Source organism: Sinohyriopsis cumingii, chromosome 19 (genome assembly GCF_028554795.1).
Source record: "Sinohyriopsis cumingii isolate HCF-2022 chromosome 19, ASM2855479v2, whole genome shotgun sequence".
NCBI lineage: Eukaryota > Metazoa > Mollusca > Bivalvia > Unionida > Unionidae > Sinohyriopsis > Sinohyriopsis cumingii.
In genome coordinates this window covers 49146111-49172101 of record NC_142979.1, presented here as the reverse complement: position 1 = coordinate 49172101, position 25991 = coordinate 49146111, and the positions used below count along the sequence as shown (strand labels likewise).

General features: G+C 38.5%; 1 protein-coding gene across 1 annotated transcript; it reads left to right on the top strand.

Annotated features, from left to right (window-relative positions):
* Positions 1–7395: 7395 nt before the first annotated feature.
* LOC149775672 (uncharacterized) lies at positions 7396–18147 on the top strand. Its single transcript, XM_089943507.1, has 4 exons — positions 7396–7825; positions 8244–8297; positions 11256–11360; positions 17909–18147. Exons 1-4 carry the CDS (start codon positions 7396–7398, stop codon positions 18145–18147), a joined length of 828 nt encoding a protein of 275 aa, XP_089799633.1.
* The last annotated feature ends 7844 nt before the right edge of the window (positions 18148–25991 follow it).

Below are 25991 nucleotides of genomic sequence, written 5' to 3'. Positions count from 1 at the left end.
ATCATAACGTCGTGCACAAGTATTCCACCAGACGGTATAGCCGTCCACCGTCATTTTAAACATGTCTTAATGAATATACAATGGTAGATATTTACGGAAGATCTACTCTAAGACTGAGGTCAAAACCCAAGGTGATTTATCTAAATATGCAACCCTTAACGAGGTTAACAATGAACTCGCTGATCTTTTGCGTCTCTCAAATGTGGACCAAAATGAAGTCGTTATTTTTCAGAATAAACAAGGACGAATAAAGACGAGCAATATCCCGTTGACAGATTTCATTCTGAGGGTTCCAGATGCGACGGACGATAACTTAGTGGTGTTTGCTAAAAACGACAAAATTAAAAACTCTAAGAAATCAATCTTAACACTCATGTGAAAAATTACTGGACGCATCAGAAAAAATGAAGATATTATGTACGGTGCTCTCACCATAAGCAGAACTACAATTATTAATGTGAGAGAACCGAAATCAGACGATGATGTGGCAACAAAAAGGTAAGTAGACAGCAACAACAACAAGATCAGAACTGAGATCGGTGATCGTTTACTATCCACCTGTGATACAATGGCTGGTTATCTCAACATGGATAATAATAAAATTACTGGTCTTGGAGAACCAGAATCAAACGATGACCCTGCAACGAAGAAATACGTTGATGATAGCAACATCCCGATGATGCATTGTTAATGACAATCAATGATGGAATGACAATATTTTGATCTGAATTTTCTAGTCATATAGCCGCGTTTTAACTTTTCATAAAACACAAATATAACCATTAATGATTTTTTGGTAAATCCAGCGCTTATTGATATTAAACTCTGACATAAAAAAGTTACCGACAGTGTAAAATATACAGTAGCGTCTGGACAAGTATTATGGACGCCACTCAATAAATCCATTAGAAATCGCGTTGAGGTTGCATGCATATACAGGTTCTTAATACTCTGCGTTATAACATTTACCATATCTACCACAATTTCACGGCGTTATCCACTGACTGGATATTATGGATTTCTGTTAGTGATGTTGGAACAAAACGACGATGGAACATTTGTAGTGGAACCCGAAGAAAAAGACTTAGGCCTTTTGAAATATTGGTGTCTTGAATTAATCGTTAAACTACCACCTATTTAAACTATAATGAACACCCCGATCAACGTTCAACATTTCAGATACGAGCAAGTGTGTTCGTGGCATACCCAACAAAAAAATATCATCGACGAGTAAACAGTAAAACAAAAACAAAAAATACCAATAGAACAGTAACGATCATCGAGGCATTATCAGCCACATAACGTGATAGCCCCAGTGATAGGAATTGGTGTTTCAGTTGCAAAAGGAATTGCTGATATTCTTAATATCATCGCAAAAATATATCCACGTGCACGCTTGATAAATTACACGAGAATATAATAAACGCTGCATACAGCGACTCTAGCATACTCCAAATTATCTTTGTTAATATAATCAGGTCTCGGTGATGGAATAATATCAGGCCAAGAGTTCACAAACATTATTAAAATTTACCACGAGGCCCTAGCTGTGTCGATGACAGTCATTGTCTACGAAAAAGGATATTAAACCCCCGATTTAAAAAAATTGGGATTTAGAATCAGGGTTTAACAAATAATAATATCGTCGATAACTTCGTCATAAAAATTACCACAACATATCGCCACTAATACAACATCGTTGAAATCCACGATGATATAAGCAAGCATAACCAATCCAGAGTTAAACGTTGGCTTTCCAACTGCGATTGCAGCGAAGGAAATAGCAGTATCACAATTGCGCGTATATCATAGATGGCCAATATGAGATGAAAATCATTCAGTTGGTTGCAAGCAAATAATTCACTGGTATTTGCGTATGAAAATAAACCCGATGTCACCTCCGATTGGCAAGTTGTTGGTATTCATACGGGCTGTTATCAGATCGAACAAATCAACGTTGAATTCCAGCGCAGCAATAAATCTATCACAGGAAAATAATCCAAGATCGCTATCACGGTTTATGAACCAACGTTATCGTCCGCGATAGAAATCAAATATCTAGATTATGCCGTCGATATATATTAGTCGTCGATCCAAACTGTTAGGATGGTCAGAAGAACAACCAGTACCTGCAGCTATACCGCAGCCGAAACGATCTGATAAACGAGTATTTTATAAACTTCCAGAGTATAGAAAAAATGAACCGTGGAGGCTTGTGGATAGTGGTAAGATATCTTATTTCATTGCGTCTGATGGTGAAAGGCTTCCTAGATTATCGAGAAGTCTATATGATATTGACAGGGATAATATAAATATAATCGTCGACGAAAAACCTATTCATTTTCCGACTAAATTAAATCTGAACACCAAGTAAGCAGCAAACTACGAAAATTATTTTCCAGTATAACAATACTACAACGATGATACGCGTCAACAGACCAATGAAACGATTCAACATCTAAACCAGGTTGCATCAGACCTAAATTATATCAATACAATTTTCGTCGAAACAGTGATGGACAGTGATGTTGGATTCATTGATGTTGTATCCCTCAACATGATAACATTTAAACAATTATTTGCGGCATTTTATAAAAACACTGACACAGAAATACCACGATTTTTCTTACCCGAAGTTAACTTTCTCGAGCTGATAAGACCCGTCAATGATATTATGGATGAAAATTTTCCCAAAACTTGTTGACGCGTGGATGAAAATAGCCACACTGGCAGGTTTCTTGAGGCACAAGAATGATCCATACGGTGGAGGTCGTCATATTTCACCAGGTGTTGTAAACATTACTTCAACGATCGCAGTCAATCTTGAATGTGATGCAATCGACAGTAGTTATCAAGTAGATCTTCAAAATTCAAGTCAGGCTCAGCAAGAATATATTTTATATACATTCACATCTCAAGCACCCCTTGAATTTCTGATTGTCTTAGAACACGTTAATCCGGTTTATCTGAGATGTCGTTATCACGGATAAATTTCAAGCTTACTGACCAATTGGGATATTTGGTTGAATTAAGAATTGCAGTTTTAAACAAATCTGTGCGTTCATAGAACTTCCTGGTATATATTTACGTTCATAGAGGATTTTGTAAAATCTGTTTCAAAGTCTACGAACTCACAATTATTTATGTGGTATTATATAATGTACCAACAAGTGAGTTCTTGTATACAACAAAGAGGTACTCGAAGGTGCTGTCAGAACAATCTTGACACTCTCGCACACAGAACAATTTAGTGTTAATGCTATTATTGATGAATACGGCGATGAAAATTTTTGTTAACGCAGAACAGTTGTTATTATTGTTGTTGCAGGGTTTAACGACATTTTTCAGCACACACTAGGCTTATACATGGCGGCCAGTATTAATGGTGGAGGAAAAACCCGAGAAAATCCCAGAAAGGACCACCGACCCACGAGAAGCTACCGGCAAGCTTTCTCACATGTCCACATTGGCCGATCCCGAGACTCGAACCCACGCAGACAGAGGTGAAATGGCAGTGATCCGTGACAGAGAGAGCCTTAGACCACTCGGGGCCCCTATTATATTTGTACAACATAAATATCATTGATTTCTCAGCGATACGAAAGCAAGAGCTTATCAAGAATCACGCAGCACTACCAAATTATATCAGAGCAATTATCATCCACCTGGATCTGGTAAGACGCAATTGTTGCTTAACGCTTAGATGATCAGCGATGCTACGATGTGCTTAAAGATTTTAATGAAGAAGCGAAGTCGTCGGATGAAGACGGTAATGATATTATTGATTTTATCACTGATATTGATAAAGCCACATCTGTAGATGACATCTATGGATTTATTAATAATCTCGTAGTATACGATGATGTGGTGCTGGACAATCAATCAAATCCAGCTCGGATATTTTCTCGGGGCAGGCACAAAAACACAGACGAGGTTTATGTTACTCAGCGATATACATAAATACCTAGAGTGATCAGAGAAAACTACAATTTTTTAGTTATGTTTAATGGAGTCGATACACATACTTTGTGAAACATTCATCAGACTTGGTGTTCGGGGGACATGGATATGATTAAATTCAGAAACTTCTTTTCAAAAGCGCAAGCTACCCCACACGAATTTATCACGATAAATTTACATGATCCTCGGTCGCGATATCGTATAGATCTCGATGCCATTTTTGGTTGAAAGACAAAGACAAAATAACCCAATCAGAGAAGTCTCTGTAGGTTAGAGGCTTCGGTTTGACGTTATTTACCTTTAATTTTCATTTTTGTAGAAAGATTATTTTTCGCGAAATAACCGTCCTAAAAAGTTATAGGGTTCACCATCCCTGCTGTCAGTGGAATTAACCTACCCCAAACCACTCACCTCCGGCTGGTGAAGACACTGCAGCGTTCAAAGCGGCTGAAGTCTGCCACATCTGCCGAAAGCGCTTAGGTGATGAGATCACTGCCATGTTACAGTCTGAAACCGCGTAGTCGTTCATAACATCTGTAACCTCCAGCAACGACTAGGAAAAAGCAAAGTTCCCATTATCATCCTCATTCTGAGGAACAAGGATGGGTGCCTGCTAATGAAAGTGATGGGAAAGGCCTTAATGGCAGATATCAATGCCATACTCACTAACATAGAAACATATTTTCCCTGAGACATCTCCAGTTTTTATGCAGTCACCAGTTTCTTTCATATTAATCAACAGCATCCAATCTAGACTTCATCTGCGTAAACGATTTTCCTTTATTTGGCATAAATTGCTACAATCGCTCTTTGGAAACGGACTTGTGTGTCATCATGCAACCGCGTCTACGTTTATAATGAAAGTGACATTATTACTCCTGCGATAACATCAGCTTACAAATGATGTTACATCCTAAATTTGGACGTTTTTAAGTTTGGATGGGCGAATGTTTACATGTTGGGTCGCTTTGTTAAGATATACCATTTGTTTTAGAACTATTTGATCAACCCTCATAATTCGAAGTACAAAAAAATGTAGTTGACTTTCTTCCAGTTCCTAAGCAACTTTGACCCTTTTTCATCCCAGATACACGCAAAAGAGCACAGAATACACGAAGTTAGGACATTTATGGAATTGAAACATGCAAAGAAGATAGATCATGATCCTTGAAAGAAGAACAAGGCAAAAGTGTACAAAATGGAATCAATGCCAATGAACGTATGTAATGTCCGACAATTCTGTAATTAGAATGTTATATAAAATACATATTTTAAAAAACAAAAGTTTAAATAGTTGAAACCATGTTGTCAGGAAATAAGTGAATCTAAGTATTCGTTTGAAACAGCTTTTGTTAAAAAACTAAGTATTTTATTTTGGAAATGAAAAAAATAATTTTATATCATTGAAAATCATAAATCGTAGTGCATGTGTATGCTTTGGAGCCTATTGTGTGGGAACGAAGCTTGTGTGTGAATTATCGATCCTCATTCTTGCACGACCATCTTTTTGATCCTCCTACAGCGGATAAACTTGTTAAAGATACGTTGCAGTGATTGATGATCTAAAATCACACGGAGAGCATGACTAGAGTTATTTTGTACCATTAGAGTACCGTAAAATATCCGGCAAACCATAAAGTAACGAGCGATATTTCATACAAAATGGCAGCATAGCTGGGTCTGCTTCGTAACCAAATCTTTGTTCAATGTGTTGCAGTGAAGTTAGTCATAAAGTAATACATGTACGTTTGTATCTACGAAAACTCACGATTATGTTGAATTGTGTACTCATTTGTGGTAAGTGCTGAAATGGGACTTAGGTCTCGAAATAATTTCCGAAAATTCCAATATGATGGGAAACCACAAATGCTACATTGTTGTCAAGCGGTGATTATTTTTACAGGCAAACCTCAAGTTAATCCGTGTTTAGAAAATTAGTAACAAGTATCTTTTAGACATTCCGTGTAACTATTATCAGCACTAGCATTACTGTCTATTTATAACTAAACACAGAGACATCGATTACGAACCCTCTCGGTGGCCATGTAGTTAAGAGCGTTCGCTTTAACCTATCACTGCCATCTCAGCCCTGTCCGCGCGGTTTCGAGTCTCAGGCTCAGCCTATATCTTTACGTGATAAAGCTGTCAGTAGCTTTCCGTGGATCGGTTGTTATTACCGGAGTTTTCCCGGGTTCATCCCGCACCAATTATACTGGCCACCATGTATAGCTCATCTTGCGCTGAGAAATTTCGTTAAACCTAAACCACCACCATCAACAATAGCAACGAACCCACTCTCTAGCGCATTCTGTCGCTATTTTATAGTTGCCATTGTATATAAATGTCGTTGCCAGTTGATTGGTATCGATGACATTGCGTTATGAATTAGCAATGTGCTCATTGTGCCAAATATTTAGACATCGTACTTGTTCATTATAACTGTATGAAAATAGTATAGCTGAATAATTGCAAATATTCATAATTGACGTCATTCGCGTATCAAAAATATAATTAGGTATATTTTCTCCTGGTATACAATATCTATTCCTGTGGTATTATTTATGATTACTGGAGCTGAAAGAACCGTTAACCGCTAATTGATATTTATTATAATTTAATTTGTGTATAGAGTATTCATGTGTGATTACACACTGTACGATTCCATGTGAAATATTTAGATCATATAAATATATCATATATTACACTATCTGGGAGAAAACTGCGAGGAACCATTAGTGTCATAATTTTTTTAAATTGCTTATTTACCTCTGTCCACATTTCCTAGGATGTCGATAAGAATTACTAAACTTCGGGCTAATTTATTATCTGACCCCTTTCCAATGCGAGTGTAATGCGACGGGCAACACATTACAAGATACTGATTTATCCACTATTAAACAAGTGTTTCATCATTCTTATAAACAACATTTGGTTCTTTGTAGATTTTTGTTATCAAAGGTTGTGTCATAACTACTATAGTTAGGGAATATGGAAGACCCGAAGAAATTGGCGGAATTAGAGGATAAAGTTGATGTGATAGGGGGACATTGTAAAACAAAAGAGACAAATACGTCGGATATTTTGTTTTCTCTTAAACTAGTTGCTTAGCATTAAGAGGTTAGTGTTAGGACTGGTCGGCCTAGTGTCAGGATTATGTGAATGGGTGAGACATCATGCTACATGTCTGTGGCATGATGCCCCAGTGCTAGACATCACTATAAACTGCCACGCTGCCGACATCGTAGCGATATGACTGAAAAAATTGTTCAAGCTACGTTACAAATCCAAATCACACACACACACACACACACACACACACACACACACTTAAACTAACTGAAGAATATGCAATGACATGCATATAAAAATGGAAGTTGTATTGTTTTACGTCAATCGATGATAATTAAATGTTATTTCAGATACACGCGTAAGACAATGAATATCATACTTGTCTTGCTGAACGAAGATTACTTTAAAAAAGGCATGTTCTTCCTTCACGTGGAACTCATTGCAGCCAGGCAAGCCAGTATTGTCCTAAAGAAGCGTGAAAAAGCCGGCTTTAAGAAATTACAAATCATTGTGGGGGAATGCCCACAGCTTATGTTACGTAGTGGAGAGAAGATACATTTCTCCGTCGAAGGGGCTCTCATACTGGCGAAACATCAAAAGTCCAGCGATATGTTTATTGTCTTTGAAGATAAAGCAGGGCAGTGTTTTCGGCAAATTTATTTGGAAGTAAATAAATCTAATGCGGACTCAGTAGCGTTTGTGAAATTTGCCCGCGGCCAAAAAAAAGAATTCCTGTATCAAGCTATGATTGAGATTGGTGATCATCTAGCGAAAAACAAATCAACGAGATTAAATGGTAATATACAAGCAGATGAACACACAGACACACACACATACACACACAGACACACACACACACACACACACACACACACACGACATTCTTTCATGGCATCCAGATTAATCCACTGCCTATTAGGGGCAAACACAAATATGCATCGAGATGCAACAGGAAAGCATAATACACTTTTATTTATTTATTTATTTATTTATTTATTAAGTTTATATGCATGCTCAATTACTTTTAATTCATTAATTGATTGATTAAGCATCTGATTGGTTTTGAAAGTAATTGGTTACTATATCTTTTTGTAAGACAAAGCGATTGCACGCAAAAGATTTATCTTTTTGTACATTTCTGAAAGAGTCTTCCATAAATTCTGAGAGAGCAATTATTTTATTGCAATTATCACTTTTCATGTATCCTTTCACAGATCTGGATGCTACAGGGACCAGTACCACGACAGAACATTCTTTGAATATATCAGGTTAGTTCATATTGGTAATGGTTATATTGGTACTATGGTGTAACACGTGCACTTGTGAATTTATCTTAACATACACACCACTATGTTTATTAGCTCTCATTTCACAAGAGTCTAGGAACTCATCACATTTGCAATGGGCAGAGAATTGACTTGTATAATATCTAACTTGTGAAGAAAAAAATCCACTAAACTGAGCACCGGGGACTAAGTAGGAGTTTAAAATCGAGCGAGAGTGAGGTCGAATAGGCAGTAACAAACTGGATAACTCAGCATCTAGTAGCAGCAATCAGAGAAGATCAGGAATAACTGAGATCGAGCAGAAGATGTAGAGCTCGACATGGAATCCTCGAGATCGACTGAGAGTGGTCGAAATCAAGCATGAGTAATCACAGTCGAGTGAGATTAATAACAATCCAGTTAGAGCAACCGAGAATGAAGCGAAAAGTCGAGATTTAAGCTAAAAAAATCTAGATCTGATGGGGGAGAGCGAATAGGATAAATCTGGACTGAGCGGGTAAAATCGAGATAGAAGGTTGATCTATCATTTGTTATGCAGTGTGTAATAATAAAATGATTACCAATCTACTTTTATAATCATTTTCTTGACGTGACCCGGATGTCAGCAACAAACCTAGTTTGTGTAAAATAAAAGTGGAGCAAATTTCAAAGCATTTTCAAAAATAACTATTCAGAATCAGACTTTTTTGTACGCTACATTTATTATGCTTGTAAAGATCCTATATATGTAGCTGCTACATTCCTAACATCAAACGAATGCGTGTAAATGAATAAGTGTATCACTTTTAATTTCAAAGTGTGACTGCAAAATAACTTGCCTATTTACATTTTTGATCATCAATTATTTTAAGAACATTGTTCAGTTATTAACATTTTCAGACGTTTTCCTTAACCGTTTATTTTTCATTGCATGTCACCATTTGGACTGTACTTTGCAATTTTAAAATTAAAACCACGGGAAAAAGGACGAAATAAATTTAGAGCGGGAAAGATAGCTTTAGCGGTTTTGTCATAAAAGGTGTATTCCCTAATCACCACCCAACGCCACCCATGAGATGGTTTTCGTTTATAGAAATCTTTCCACCCTAATATAGTAAGTTTGTTGTTTTGCTTCATGATTTCGTGGCCATGTGAAAAGTAACATGTGCTGTAGAAATATTTGTCTCCTGATTTGATATTCACTTGGAAGAAAATATATAACTGAAACAAATAACTGAACATTCTCCTCCCTTCCCACTCCCCAACCCACCACTTCTAAGGCCTTTACGGGTTCGATTCCTGTGATAAAGGTTCTCTTTCCACCCTCACAATGATAACTTTACTTTTCTTTACTTTTCTTCACGACCTTTTGAGCTTGTGAAAAGTAACGTGTGATATTGTTATATGGAGCCAGTTGTCTCGTGCCTTGGTATTCACTTAGGGAGAAATAACTCAGTTCATTTTGTTTTTCTTGTACCCTATGCCAGCATAAATCGGTTGTTGTCAAAACGGTTACGTAAATTTTGTAGACCTTTTTCAAATAATTTAATTTGCAGTCAAATTGTATGCATTAGTACAGTCTATTGTACGAGCTGAATATGCTGGTTTTGTCTCAGTATGCCTTGTTGAAAATGACAAATTTTGTTAGCCTAGTTTACGTCGCACAAATGGCCAATTTGTCTACTACCATTCTGATAAGCTGGATAGAAAGCATGTGCTAGACATTAATGGGATGGTTCTTTAGTATCAGACCACAATTTGAAGTTACTATTGTTTTCATTAAATCTGACCTCCGTACACATTTGGAAATTATAAAAGGCTGAATGAAAATGTTTTTCAAATTTTCTGATGTACGAGTACATTTTCAAGTTTTCAGTAATACTTTCCCTTAGAATGTTAGTATTATGGGATGCATTGCCATACTACGTGAATCTTATTTTCAAGATCTGCAAAGCTGTGACTGCAATTCATTGATTTTTTAATTTGATCTTAAATAGTCTATAGATCTGTTGCTGACATTGATAGAAAAACATTAACCGGTTGCCTCCTGCTCACTGTCTCGTTTACTTCTGTTCGATTTTGGATTAATCTCACTCAGTTGCTTCTATTATCATTCGATTTTGATTTCTCATACTCATATTTTCTCTCACTCAATCTCAGTTTTGCAAAAGAATCTTCTTCCACTTGATCTCGATCACTCCATTTCAATCTTTTGTTTAATTGAGAACGGTCCGACATTCCATCACGTAATACTTGTCGACCAGAAGCAGTCTTTTCTTAGTCTTTGAGCACTGGGACATATTGTGAAAAGGGGAATGGCTCCCATAACTCTTACACGATCGACGTAAAAAAGAGCTACGCCATAATAAAATAGTTTCCAAAGTTGTGAATTACATTTTATTATATTTTAAAATTATCTAAAAGTTAGAATAACAGCTCTGTAAATTTGCAATATTCGGAATAATTTTATATGCAGATGTACATAGGCTGGGTCTTGAGCACGTAACGGGCAAATCATTTAGCAAAAGAATTTGTCATTGTTGCACATTTTCACTAATCCTGTTGTGATGTCAAGTTTTTGACTTACATAGTGATAGGTCTTTTTTTAGTATTCAAAAGAGGACTCCAATCAGCAACAAGAAAAGAATAACTTGCCATGGACAGCAAAATTATAAATATAACGAAAATCTATTTTTTAAATAAAATAAAAGAGCCCATTGTCAGAAATACACGAAAGACTAATTCGACAATTGTACCTGCGCATTAGCATACAAACACAAACACATGTATTATTAAAATTAGATTTCGGTACCCAGGCGTATTGCAACTTGTACATGTGAACGTACGTTTCTCTGATCAGAAATGCATACTGACTGAATGTGTGAAACCTGTACAAATCTATATAAATCGAAAATATTCACTATGTAAAATAATGTTCTGTAAATGATTCTTTTTTACCAGGAGGACCAGACTCTTTGAATGACAACAAGACTCAGCCAATTTTGTCAAAGGCCTCCTCAAAGCCAATTTTGTCAAAGGCCTCCTCAAAGGATTTAAACGACTCAAGTATGTTACGATATTCTGCACACACACACACACACACAGATGTACGTGTTTCTGAATAAGATTACTATTTGTCTAGATTCGGCTTTCTTATACTGCAGATTCGCCAAAGACTCATGCAGGATGACACCATTAAAGTGCAAAAAACAAACTACTTTAGTTTGCGACAATGGAAATTATGTTATGTGAGTTTTGGTGTAATAGTAAATGTAATACGATCCTTCATCTTTTTAATGAGTGGGTTTCACCCACTTAAAATAAACAAATTAAGATATTCTCAAATTTATCTTCAAGTACTTCACCAAACATACGACTTATAAATTGCTAGATCAGTCAGCCTGTGAAATCAATTAAGTGAAGTGAACACTAATTCAAATTTGTTACATATGTTAAGTTACCCTTTCGACCCTCACCTCCACCAATTCCCCAAACTATTACTCTATTCTTTCATCAACCTGTTTGTTTATTTCATTTATGATACAAAAATACATAACTTAATAAATACTTTGTTGTTATCGTTATCGTTGTTACATAAATATAATCTCGTGTCAGTAGAAGACCTAAAACATTTTTAGGCACGTACGAGATTAAAAAACTGAGGTAGAGAATCGAAATTAAAATGGTACACTAAAAATGAATAAAAGCAGAAAATATCCAAACTACATTTTGTGGTTACTATGGTAACGACTGGGAACATGGCGTGGCCAAAATTCTTAATGGACACATAACTTGTTACACATAGGGAGCAACAAGAGTAACGAGTTTTTATGACAACATGCCCATGTTTTTAAATTGTTCAGGAAAGACCAACTTGATAACAGAGGAAAAAGCGTACAGCGTGGAGAAACTATGTTACCTGAGATTATATTTAACTAAATTCAGATGGAATGGCATGGTGTAGAGATCAAAACGCCTTTAGAAATGCGCCACTATATATACGTGCAATACCTCTAGCGGGTATATGGGAGAAATAACAAAGTTACGTCTCCGTAGGTTCTTGTACTTTAATCAGACTTGATGAGTTCTAAATGAATCACCAGAAGAAGATGAAGACGAAGAAGAAGAAGACCTACAACATATACACATGAAATATATAAATAATTTAAAGTAAACGAATCTAACACGCACGAACAATTCACAAAGCGATAAGGCGCAGAATTATTAAAAATCTTTTCACAGTGTAATTGCTAAAGACTTACCAGCACCGTAAATATTCTGATGTACAATAGTTGTTTCTTTCGATACCATCTGCAAAGTATTGAGTAATATATTGCACTCAGAAATGTTGAAGTTGACTCCTGAAGAATCGTTGGAGTAGTGATCAATGGAACAGGGAATTTGTTAATGTAATCGGCGGTTGCATATTAGGCACGTGAAATACAAGCAACTCACATGCGACTCACTCACCATGCGTACCACAGAACAACATGGATATGGACACTGGATATCACTGTACTGAATCTGTAACACCAAAATACTAAACGCACATAAACAATAACAAACAGTTATTTAGATACTCCCGGTCTGGGTTAAATGGCGTCCCGATATTTAATCAAATTCTAACAATAAAATCAATTTAAAATCACAGCAAGATATCACATTAATGCTCGTACAAGAACAACCTTCTGTTACTGTATACCCTTCTTATCTACCGTGGTGATACTACCATCACTGATTAGCAGATCAGCCCCTGTGGGATTCGAATCCACCCGATTCTCCACGGAAGATCACTATCATCACTTACTGGGGGCTTCTGAGTTATTAACCAGGGTCTTGGGATCCTTTATATAGTCAGACATAGGAAGAGAACTGGTAAACATTTCCACTTCAGAATCATAGTGTTCTGGACTGGATCCGGAGTCACTGGTCAGGGCTTGAGCATGGGGATCTGGAGTTGCTGAGACTGATTGGGGTTTGATCTATCGGGGATTTTTTGGGACCAGGGGAGCCAAGAGAAGGTGGAAGGAAGTTAAAGGAAAACAAGAGGTTCCTATGAAGGGTTCTCTGGTTTCCTTTGCCATCTTCTCGCTGTACCCTGTAGGCTGGTTTGTCAGGGTTGGGAATCTCCTTGACTATACAAGGGTGGTGTTCCAGGCGGTTGGTCAGTTTATGCTTTCCTTGGAATGCAACTTTCCTGTACAAATACACAATCGTTGACTCCTAGCTTGGAGGCTCGATCCTTTCGGTCGCAAACATCCTTGATACGTGAAGCATGTTTCTCAGCCTCTTCAGCAGCACATCTGTAAGCGTACTGCACGTGTTATTGAAGTTTCTGTACGTAACCGGTCGGATCTTTGGCACCATCATTTCCATGACGGGTACCCAAATAGGCGTCGACAGATAGCCTTGTATGCCAACCAAACCTTTAAAAATGGGGGGAGGGAATACCCAGTGGCATTAATTTTGGTGACATTTTAGGCCTGGACGATTGGTCTAATGTACGATTTCGAGTTCAATTTATGGTCGGCTTCCAGTCTACCAAGCATTTGTAGCATTGTATGTTTAAAATGTCCGCTGAACCGTTCCCATGAGGTGTTATGGAGTAGTACAAGATTTGGCTACTCCCGCTAATTTGCATATTTCCCTTATCACTGAACTCTCAAAGTTCCGACCTTGCTCGCTGTAGAGCATTTCAGGGAAAGAATAAAAGTTAATGAAGTGCTCATACAGGGCCTTGGCGTTGTCTTGGCCGTCTGGCTGAGGTAGGGAACAGCCTGAGCGTACCTGGTGAAATGGTCTGTGATCACAAGAATATGCTCGAAGCCATCCTTAGACCATTCAAGTGATAAGCAGCCTATGCAAACCAACTGCATTCTGTGTGTCTGAATTAAGATTAACTCGGCAATCTTGGTAGGTCCCTTTCTTAAGATTCTGCGAGCGCGTGCTCTATGGTGGATTCATGATATCTCTCTAACCCGGGTGAGTAAAAACGGTGCCTTGCAAGCCATATACACTTGTCGTTGCCCTGATCACGTACATCGTCCTGAATGCCTTTCAGGGCCTGCTGTCTGTGACTAGGGGCAAGACTAGCTGCTTAGTTTGTCGACCGTCAAGCGCAGCGGTTCGATACAGAATACCATCTTCGCTGAGGAACAAGCGATTCCACTCTCGCAGGTATTTCTGCACTTCCAACGTCTTTTGATGGAGTGCTATCACTTTTCGTTAGTCTTATGATTGTTGTCACTTTAAAATGTACAATACATTTGTCTGCCACTTAATATCTTCCAGTGTTTACAAACATTCCAGCTCAGAATTCTGGACTTTCTAGCTTGCCTGGATATAAGATTAGCAAGCATTTTTAATAAACCATTGGCAAAGGAAAACGGTTTAACAAGATTGGAAGGGACAGTCGACAACTATTTTAATGCACAGGAACTTGTACGTGCTAAAAATGAAATTAATGAAGGGATATAATTTTTTTCAAAGTAGCAATTGTAGAAACGGGCTAAAAGCTAATACAAATCGTTTATTGGGTAAACCTACCGAACAAAGAAAATAACAGGCACCAAGTATAATTTGTCAAAGACTGAGATGAATATAATGGTATTCACTTTCGTTTCTCATATTTATCGCATAGTCGGTACACTTTGCCTAGTGTGTGCAGTTTCATACTTTTTTAAATATTATACATGTGAACATATCACTTTATGTGATTCTGATTGGTCAAAATAAACCCATGAAATTACTGTGCAGTATTCTCTTTATTGATTGGCTGCGATCGTGGGAAAACTTTTCAACCCCACCTTCTCCTTTGTTTTCATTGAGCATTTTTGCCCGCCATTCTTTAATTCGACTCGCGAAAAGGAATTGGGAAAAATCGTCTCCTCTGTTTCAGTATTGCCAATTTACCCTAACAGGGGTTTGTTATGTCATGTGTAACATATCATAACATAAAAATGGCAAAACCCCTAAGACAAGAACAATAACAAGTAAAACTTCCGGTTTTGCTTAGATGATAACGAGGGTGGGGGTGGGGATAAATGAGCGGTAGATCTGTAGCATATAATCAACTCTATATACAAGCTTGGTTTAAATTTGAACTTACTGAAGTAAATAAACTCACCGTTGTTCACAGAACAATGTAGACATAAACTGGTCTCCCCAAATGACAGAACTTTATCCAACCACTGCATATTTACGTGGTAAATATGTGATACAAGTCCGACTTAAACAGAGATTTGTTCACGTCTTCTGTTCAGACTAATGCTCCAAATCAAATACCTCAAATATTCTGTCACAAATACATTGCAGTAAATATGTGAATTTCTGCATCCAGTAATCTTCTTTTCACAAAAATATCGCAACAATGGAAAGTTAAGTTGTGATGTGGAAGTTAAATATAAACACTGTCACTGTGTTGTGTAGGCCAACTCAAAACCGATAATGTGCACCGTATCAAACAATGTGACAACACGCGCGTTGGAAATTTTGTGTTTACAAATGTTTTGTCTTTTGTAAAATTTTCTGTTTATTTGGATCTAAGCTAATTCTTTTATTTATAGTTAACAAAAATGTATAATATACTTTTACTATTTCAACTTTCTTTGGGACTTTTTTAAGCACAACAAATGAAAGGTACAGCGTCTGTCAGAATGAACGAAATTATTCGTTCTTCTTTTATCTACATAATTTCTAATGAAATAAAACTATGTGATAAAAGACTCTCAAATGGGTAATGATTGAAAAATAAATTTATGAAACTCGTTAAATAATGTACAGGTTTTTGCGAGCCTTCAACTCGTTTCATAAATTCAATATTAAATCGTTACCCATTTGAGATCTTCTATTTAACTTTAACCTGTTGTCATCAAACTACATCCAGGTCATGGAGAAGAAAATACACAGCAGTTTGCACAAGAGTCATTGCACAAAATAAGTAAAATCCTGTGATGCAAACCGGAAGCATCCAAACAATTTTCAAAACTCCTATTCCTAAACAGTAAGGCTAAACAGACAGAGATTATTTTGTACAAATAGCAATATTTAGCACTAAACAGGATGGAAACTCTTAATAATTATACGATTTGGAGAGGTAAACCCTACTAGAAAAATATTTATTCAATGTTATGAAAAGTGACCTTTGGAGTTAAAGCTAATTGGCTGCAAAACACTGAAATCATTTACAGAACAGATAATGAGAACAATTTTATAACCAGGGCATACAGCATTCCCTCTTTATAACAATGTCGGTAGAAAAGCTCATTAGAGCTTATGTTGAATTGTTACTTTAAACCATGCCAACGTTAAATACATCTTATCTTATCTTAACACTGTAGCTGGGGGCACATAACATCCAACCGCCCTATGTACCGAAACGCGTTGTTGCTGAAATTTAGTTATGTACATAACCGCAATATATTGAGAATAGACTAAATACTGACCTGCAGTACTGCGTGAACTATACTTTTTTAAACTGTGTTTTAAAATGGAAATAGAGATATAAGACTAAGCCTCACTTGCTCTTCTTTGGAAAAATGCTGTTATACAATGATATGATTTTGGCTATAGGGTACCGGGGTATATCTTGATTAGTATTATATGGAGAGAGAACTATAGCTCTAAAATGCACAGCAAACAAACAAAGATTAGTTGGATAAGTTTGTCGAAATCAAAATTACCTTTGTAAAACTGTTTAAACAATCACTGAAAAGTTGGATTACAAAGAATATTCACGAAAACTTTCCTAGTTGGTACCTTTAATGTTGGAGATTTTTACTTCCTTTTCAGGCAAGGCGAAAAATATTATTTTGCAAGTATACTGACTGAAATCATAGATTTAATTTGAATGGTTACAATATTTAAAATCTACCTGGAAATTCTACGAAATTAAATGCATTCCACTTGATTGCACCGCACTTGGTTTGCTTCTTGCTGTTCAATGGTGTCTTCTTAATTGTTGGTTTATATTTAAAACTTCAAAATGTAAAGTTTCTTTAACTCTATCATTTTCAATATAACTATAATGACAGTAGTTACAGAATTATTTCTATCCCTATAAAGTTAAATTGACCGAGTTAGTTATCCCCCAGTTATATTCAGAAAGGAAGGTAATTCATAACAGTATAATTGTGCCACGCCAAATACTAAGTGATTTTTCTTCCTTTACCATGTCTTTCATCGTAATATGCCACTATTTATGATGTACATTTAATTTCAGCTTAGTTTTACTTCACTAGTTGTCTTCAATCTAACTGGTCTAGTAATTTTTAAAGCAGTATATTCTTCGAAAGTACTCGAATTAGAATGTATCGATGCCCACGCGCAAAAGATGTGCAATCTTATTAAAATGTGTGCCGGAGGCGGGGCATTTGAATTGTGGGTTGGGGAATTTTTCAAAGTACAGCTGTGGATGATAAAAAGCACTTGAAGCCTAATGATGAGAGTTTCCTGATTATATATGTGCATCTGTAAATTCATTTACTCTGTGAAAAATGTATCCACAACACACACTCTTTTGTGTACAAAATGGTTTATTTTATTTGGGGTTTTAGTACATATATTGCCTTTGCTTTTGCATAGAAATAAATTGTATGGGTATTTTCCTGAAACAGTGAAGAGACTGAATATTTCACCAACCGAAGACAACTCCTTTTCTGGAAGTGAAAACACAGCGCCAGGAAGCTATAAAGATGACACCTCAAAGCAGGAAGAACCAATGAATCGTGAGTTTTTTCTTCCTCTTTTCTTCAGGATCAAACAACATCCAAAACTTTTGCATGGCTTTCTTTTTACCTGCACATTACCTGAGTCCGAGTTGTTTTACCCAGAGTCCCATTTGTACCCAAATTAATTTCACCCCCATGTCGTGCTCACTCGCCTTCTTATGTCGTGGATTTTTTTTTCAAATAAAAAAAAATCCAGATGTGAAGCTAACACAAGTTTCCATTTCAGTCATTTCAATTCAGATTGGAGAATTAGTATTGCGATTATTTTTTGTCAGTTACGGATACAGTAATATGTTTATGTCACGTTTTGCTAAATTTTCCATCATCTTCAGCAACTTAATCGAAGCACTGAAGGCAAATCCTTATTTTGTGTCAATGGCATTCGGGTAATAAACAAGTTCAGCGTACAAGAATAAAATCTCTTACAAATGAACTTAATACCGTTTATATACATCTTATATTGCATAGGGGCAAAGTCATTAGGGACGAAACGATTAGGAGATGAACCAGCTTGTAGGTCAAATGGCATGTTCCCCGTTACAAAGACGGTATTTGGCTAATAAGAATTAGCTGTAATTACATAAAAGGTCTTCATATTTTTTCTGAATAATGATTATATTGCAAATAAAAATTTAGCTGAGGACACAAAATACCGCACAACGACCCGTGACCTCCTCATCGTCCTCAACTTGAAGATAAGTAATAATACTGGATAAGTGTGTGAAGTCAATATTTGTATTGCATTTCTTTTCCAAATTAAAATTAATTTTGAAAGGATTTACTCTGAATTCAATGTTCAAGGTGGTTGTTCCAATAAGTACTTGAAATTCTTTATTATCATCTTAATGTATAAATGTTAGAATGTTCTAGATTTTGTGATCGTTGTCAATAATTAAATACATGAAGTCTTTTCATCCTTAAATATACATTCTGGTTTTACATATAAAAGCTCCCCATTGTTATTTCTATTCTCTAAGTTTTTGCCATTATTATTTCTTCTTCCGTTCTCCTCCTTTGTTCAAACCCTAAAATATTCATATACTGGTGAACGCCATGAGAAATGTCAGGAAGAGAACTCCAACCTGTACACGACATTCATCTACCTGACTAAAGCCTTTGATACCGTCAGTCGCTGAGGGAGATCGAGGCAAAATTTGGTTACCCAGAGAAATTCATCGTGATTGTTCGGCAGTTCATTGATGTCATGCTCGCTCGTGTCGTGCACGACGGCGAATCTTCTGAACCATTCCCGTTAACAAGTCAAGTAAGGTTGTGTTGGACCCTCCTCTTCAGTATGATGCCCTCTGACATGCTTACTGATGCCTTCCGTAACAATGAAAATGGAATCGACGTCAGATACCAGACTGATAGCAAGCTCTTCAATCTGTGAATTACATTTACACGACCCAGTGCATAATAATAATGCGAAATGGCCTCCTACACAGTGTTAATGCCATTCCTGACATCGTCGCAAGCCATTGGAGACAGTCCGCTATGCTGTATTAATATCAGCAAATGTAACAATCTCGACCACAGAAAAGAAAGAACTCGTGTTGTATATCTATATCTATATAGTATGTGTATTTATTTTGTATTGTGTGTTGGCTTTTGATAATGGTTAGATACTTTGATTTTGTTTATTCGAACAGCGTGAAAGGTCACGTGACGTTACTTTGGCAATTTTACTCGAGCTACCATTGACCAGGTTTATACATATTCATGTGTCAGGCACGAGCGAAAATGAACGTAATGGATTATCGCATGTGCATTGTAACGATGCGTTCTTCTATGTAGCACCCTAAGATATGTGTGTATAGAAGAAGTAAGGAGTGGGTTATTCTCAGAGCTGAATTACTGACAAGACTAGCTTTAATGAAAGACGGTACCCGAATGTGATATGTTTGATAAAATTTCACAGGTACTTCCTGTGAGTAGTGAATGGGGGCACCCTAAGGACAATGGGACTTAGCATTAAAAACACCCCTGGGCAAATCTGGGGACAATGGAAATTTAACATGGAGAAAAACGCTGGGTCACTCTAGGGACAATGGGAATTGAACATAGAGTTTGGGTTTGTCTAGGGACAAGGGGAATTGTACATGGGATTTTTTTTTTTTAAATTTTTTAAAAAAAGGGGTAGGCAATTGAAAGGCTATCTCTTTTCGAGAAATATGGCTGGCCCTGAAAAGGGCCTTTGGGTTTATGTTAATGTATCCATTAACATAAAGGGCACCGCATTGGTCTTCTTCTTGTCCTTAGGCTGCGTCTCACTGTTGGCCCGTAAATCAGCACTCTTTTGAGGCATCCTTGCCTCTCCACGTAAATCCTACGTATCCACAGGCTGGTGTCCGTCCTGTGGACAACGGTCCACTTGGATCGGACATACATGGGTATGTCCGTCCGGAACATCATGGAAGACACAAGCGTAGAAGATTGCACATCGGTCCACATCTTGAAGCGACGAGAACAGGTGAATCAATGCACTGAACTGCGCTTATTTATAGGTAGAGGTAGGATTGAAACGGATTGAGTTCATTCACCAATCCGAACACGCGTTACAAAATTCAGTCAGCCCGCATCCAATCCGAAGAGAGCAGTCTGTGACATCAGTTGGTCTATATAGATTCGCTAGCGCTTGTGTGCAGTCAATCTATGCGACAGTGATTCAACATGACGGAAACTCAGAAAACGATCCATTGGGGTGCACCAGCAGGGGAGACTGCCCAAGGGAACCCGGACTTACTTTCAGAAGAGGTACATTGGGATTTTGTGGATTTTCTTACCTCGCAAGAATTTGTTCCGGAACCTTCGTTACCTTCTTCATTACCGCAAGTGGAGAATTTTAGACAGAGACAGAAAGAAGAATTGGAGAAATTTATACAACGACAAAAGGAAGCGGAACAAGCTTTTCTCCTACAGCAGCAGCAGCAGCAAGAAGAAGAGGTAAGAAAAAAACAACAGCAACAACAGCAAGAAGAAGTAGCAGCAAAGAAACAAGAGGGTGAAAATCAAACGGTCACGGTACTGTTGGACATTTTAGGGGAGTTAAGAAGTCTGAAACAAATGTATCAGACTTCTTTATCACGACCGAAGAGAATACGACCTTCCCGAGCTAAACACGTCAACCCTGTGACTAAGCCTACCGTACCACCCTTAGTGATTTCAACCCAATCATCATCAACGTTACGCAGTTCAGAAGTAGGTCTTGGCCGTGGCAAAGGCTTAAGGCAGTTAAAGTTGATTGGTTAAACTCACCCCTACACCAAAATAAAAAGGCCCTTTTCAGGGCCACCCACATTTCTCGAAAAGAAATACAATTTCAATTTGCCAATAACTCAAAAAAAACCCACTCATTTTACCCTTATAGTACGTGTCTTTGTATGAGTGCGTGAGTGTAGCTTCTTATTTTAAAATCAAAACTCAAAGACACTTACCTTATATCATTAATTTATTCTTTTCTCCAATTTTTTACAATCCAATTCACAATTCACAACACAACACTTTAATAAAAAGTTCATTGACTTCTTCTTCTTTAGTCTCTCTGTTTTTTAAATTTCTTCACCGTCTTTTCCTCATTTTCTTCCCTTCTTCTTTTCTTCTCCTGTTTCTTTGTCTCTTGTAAATAGAATTGTCTTCTTTCTTCCTCTTCTTCCTCTGAAGAATCCCTCTCTTTTTCTTCCGAAGAATCCCTCTCTTCTTCTGAAGAATCCTTCTTTTCTTCTGATTCCTCTTGTTTCTTTTTTGGGCAATCTGGAGACCAATGTCCTTTTTCTTTACAATAATAACAGGTATCTTGACTTTTGTCTTTTTTACCCCGTTTTTTTTTCTTTTTTGACGGTCTGGACATTCTGAAGACCAATGCCCTTTCTTCTGACAGATATAGCAAGTATCCTGACTTTTATCTCGAAAGGAAGGAGAGTAGTCCATGGGCTGGTCTGAAGAGAATTTTCTAATGACCCCTCGCAAAGCTCTGACGAAACGTTCGATTTGGTTAGTCTCTTCCATCGTTGTACTCGGCTTGAGAGTGAAATGAATAGTGAAAGGACAAGACACACACCCTTTTATATACGCTGGTTTGCCATGACTATAAATTAGTCTATGGTGTTTAAACTTGAGTCATTTGACGTTTTACACTCAAGATGAAACGATCCTATTCATTCGAGAAGAAAGAAGAAGAAAGTAAGAGGCAGGAACGTGATCTATCGCCTCGTACCAGAGCTGAAATCTTGGCACAAATTCATGCCAGTGATTTTGAAGAGGACATGAGTGAACCAGAATTTGAAACCTCTAAACCAAGTTCACCACCCTTAGTCAACCCTGAAAAATACTATTCCATTCGAGAGACGGAAAAGCGCTCCTCTAGAAAATTTAGAACCACGGCTTACACCTCCACGGTGAAGTTTAAAGATTTCAAGGCCGACGTACCATTGGAGAAAGCAGAAGGGTTTATCACCGAGATGTGGGATTCTTTGCTCACCGCACTCAAGCGACAATGTCAACCCAAAGAAGACGATCGCTTGACACTATCCATAGATCACGACGGTTTGAAATCCCCTGTTTGGATCGAGTTTAGCAGACCCGTAGAACTAACCCCTTCCAAAGTCATGGACAAGATTCAACACGTACAACAATCTAATGACCAGTTTGACATCACCGATGGTAAAGCCACACTGAAAATGGCCCACGTTTCTCCTCCTCAAGGGACTGGACGCAAAAAGATGTTATTGGTGGACGACCTACGCAACACCAAAACAAGTCTCGTCCGAATTAACAACCCTCAAGACCAGATGTGTTTAGCCCGTGCCATCGTGGTGGGACGAACCTATGCCAACAAGAACGACACGGTAGAATGGAAAAGAACCTGGGAGAACATTCGAAAATCGAACCGAACCAAACAACGAAACGAAGCAGAACTCCTGTTGCAACAAGCCGGACTGTCCAAAGACACACCTTGTGGCATTCCTGAGATGCAGAAATTGCAAGATCCCTAGCTCCACTCTACACCTTGAAAGTGCACCCTCAAGAAATGCGCGGACCTCTGTTGTTTCGAGGCCAAGATTTTAAGGACGGAAAATACATTCATGTCTATTATCACGATGACCATTTCGATACCATTACCACTATCACTGGATTCCTGGGATACAGTTATTACTGTGAGAAATGTGACTATGGTTATAATAATCGAGAGCAACACAAACATTGCGGATGGAAATGCCCAGGATGTTTGGCCTCTCCACCCTGTCTGAGCGAAGAACCAGTGTCTTGTTCAACTTGTCTGCGCACGTTTGTCAGCCCTACCTGTTACTAACAACATTTGAAGACGCAAGGTTCACAGAAGAAATGCGCTTGTCAACTGCTGAGATTGTGCCCTACGTGTGGACAAGACATACGTACCAATAGTACCAAAGCACACGCATGTCGAGGAAAGAAAAAATGTCACATTTGTCACCACATCGTGGACGTGGAACACCAATGCTACGTGCAAAAATACCAACCCCCACCAGAGAAAGAGGACGGTCACAAGAAGAAAGGCAATTTCATCTTTTTCGATTTCGAATGCATGCAAGAGACTGGCATTCACATTCCTAATATCTGCGTGGCTCATCGAGCGTGCGAGAAGTGCATTCAAGAACCTATCTTCAGTCATTGCCCTCACTGCAGCAAGATTCCTGGAGGGCGTGAAAAAATCTTTCGGGGACCGAACACGTTAGCCGATTTTGCCCAATGGGTCTTAGACCCCATCGACAAGACGTGGAGCAAAGAGGACATCGAACGTTACGGAGATTGTCATCGTCATGCCACGGTGATGGCTCACAATTTCTCCGGATACGATGGACAGTTTCTTTTGAGGTACTATACGGAACAAGGCACCGAGCGTCCTAAAGTGACTTTGAACGGAGCCAAAATCATTTCCATGCAAGTGGGACAAGTGCAGTTTAAAAATTCGATGAGTTACTTGGCCATGCCTTTGAGTCGAATGCCTAAAACGTTTGGAATGACAGAAATGGCTAAAGGGTACTTTCCACACTTTTTCAATACGGAAGCCAATCAACACGCCGTTCTACCCCATTTACCTGAGGCTCACTATTACGACCCCGATAACATGCGTACCGAACAACGAGAAGCTTTCTACGCTTGGTACCAGACTCACGCCTCGGACCCTTTCGACTTTCAGGAAGAAATGCTAAAGTATTGTCGTTCCGACGTGGACATTTTACGACGTTGCTGTGGAAAATTTCGAGAACTGTTCATGGAACACGGAGGGGTCGATCCTTTGAAAGAAGCTTGCTCCATTGCCAAAGCGTGTTCCTTAGTGTATCGATAACGATTCATGCCTGAAAACACCGTGGCTGTTATCAGTCCTCAAACGACCCACTATGTCAAATGTCAATACTCGGTCAAAGCCCTACGTTGGTTACATTACTTGTGCGACACGGAAGACAAATGGATTCAGCATGCCCGCAACGGAGGAGGTGAAAAGACCATCGGAACGTATTCGGTCGATGGCTGGGACTTAGAAAACCCCAAGATCGTATACGAGTTTAACGGTTGCTTATTTCACGGATGTCCCGTCTGTTACCCTGATCGTAGCACTAAAAATCAGTTTTTACAACGGACCATGGAAGACCTGTACCAGGACACTTGTCAGCGACGCTTGAAGTTAGAACAGCAAGGATACCAAGTGGTGGAAATGTGGGAACACGAGTTCGATCACCGTATGAAAACCGATCCCGAATTTAAACGCCTCGTGGAAAGTTACCAGTTCATGGACCCGCTGAACCCGAGGAATAGTTTGTACGGAGGAAGGACCAATGCCACCTGTTTGCTGTACCAAGCCGACGAAGAGAAAGGAGAAGAAATCAAATACTTGGACGTGTGTTCGCTGTATCCTTACGTGTGCAAATATTGTCGCTTTCCTGTAGGGCACCCACAATTGCTGACGGAACACATCGACCTGGTCAACATTCGACAACACGAAGGCTTGATCAAGTGCAAAGTTTTGCCTCCCACAAACCTATACCATCCCGTCTTACCTCACCATTGTCAAGGCAAACTGATGTTTCCCTTGTGCCGTACTTGTGCCGAAACGTGCAACCAAGACCAACCTTGTCAGCACAGCCAGGAAGAACGGGCCTTGACGGGAACCTGGGTCAGCGTAGAATTGTTCAAAGCTCTGGACATGGGATACCAACTGTTAGAAGTGTACGAAATTTGTCACTTTCCCAAGACACAACAATACCGCAAGGGTGACCCCACGCAGAAAGGCATTTTCGCCGACTACGTGGATGCCTTTTTGAAACTGAAGCAAGAAGCCAGCGGCTATCCTTCCTGGTGTCACACTCCCGAAGACCAAATAAAATTCAAAGAGAAATACTACGAACAAGAAGGCATCTCTTTAGACCACATCGAGAAAAACGAAGGCAGGCGATCGTTTGCCAAAGTGATGTTAAATTGCTTGTGGGGTAAAATGGCACAACGACCGTGTTTACCCAAGACGGAATATTTGACAGAACCTTCCCGCTACTTCCAGATGATTCACGACAAAACCAAATACATGAAACACGTGGACGTCGTTCGAGAGAATTTGATCTTGGTCAATTACGAAGAAGATTTGGACTTTGTACAAGACGACCCTTTTGGAAATGTCATCATTGCGGCTTACGTGACAGCTCATGCTCGCTTAAAATTGTACGAAGCTTTAGAACTGTTAGGGGAACGCGTCCTGTACTTTGACACGGACAGTTGCATTTACATCCATCACCCGATTCAACAGCACCCTGACATCGAAGGAGACCGTTTAGGAGCCTGGACAGACGAGCATCCCGACGACAAGATTCTAAGTTTCGTCAGTGGCGGTCCCAAAAATTACGGCTACGAATACCGTGACAAACAAGGAGAAGTGCACACGACGTGCAAAGTGAAAGGACTGACTCTGAATCATCGTACCAGTCGAGTGGTCAACTTTGGG

Excerpts from the sequence above, each read along its gene's own strand:
- LOC149775672 (XM_089943507.1), top strand. The coding sequence starts at position 7,396 with ATGAATATCATACTTGTCTTGCTGAACGAAGATTACTTTAAAAAAGGC. Across the intron at positions 7,826-8,243 it reads CAAATCAACGAGATTAAATG|ATCTGGATGCTACAGGGACC; the intron begins GTAATATACAAG and ends ATCCTTTCACAG. Across the intron at positions 11,361-17,908 it reads AAAGGATTTAAACGACTCAA|TGAAGAGACTGAATATTTCA; the intron begins GTATGTTACGAT and ends TTCCTGAAACAG.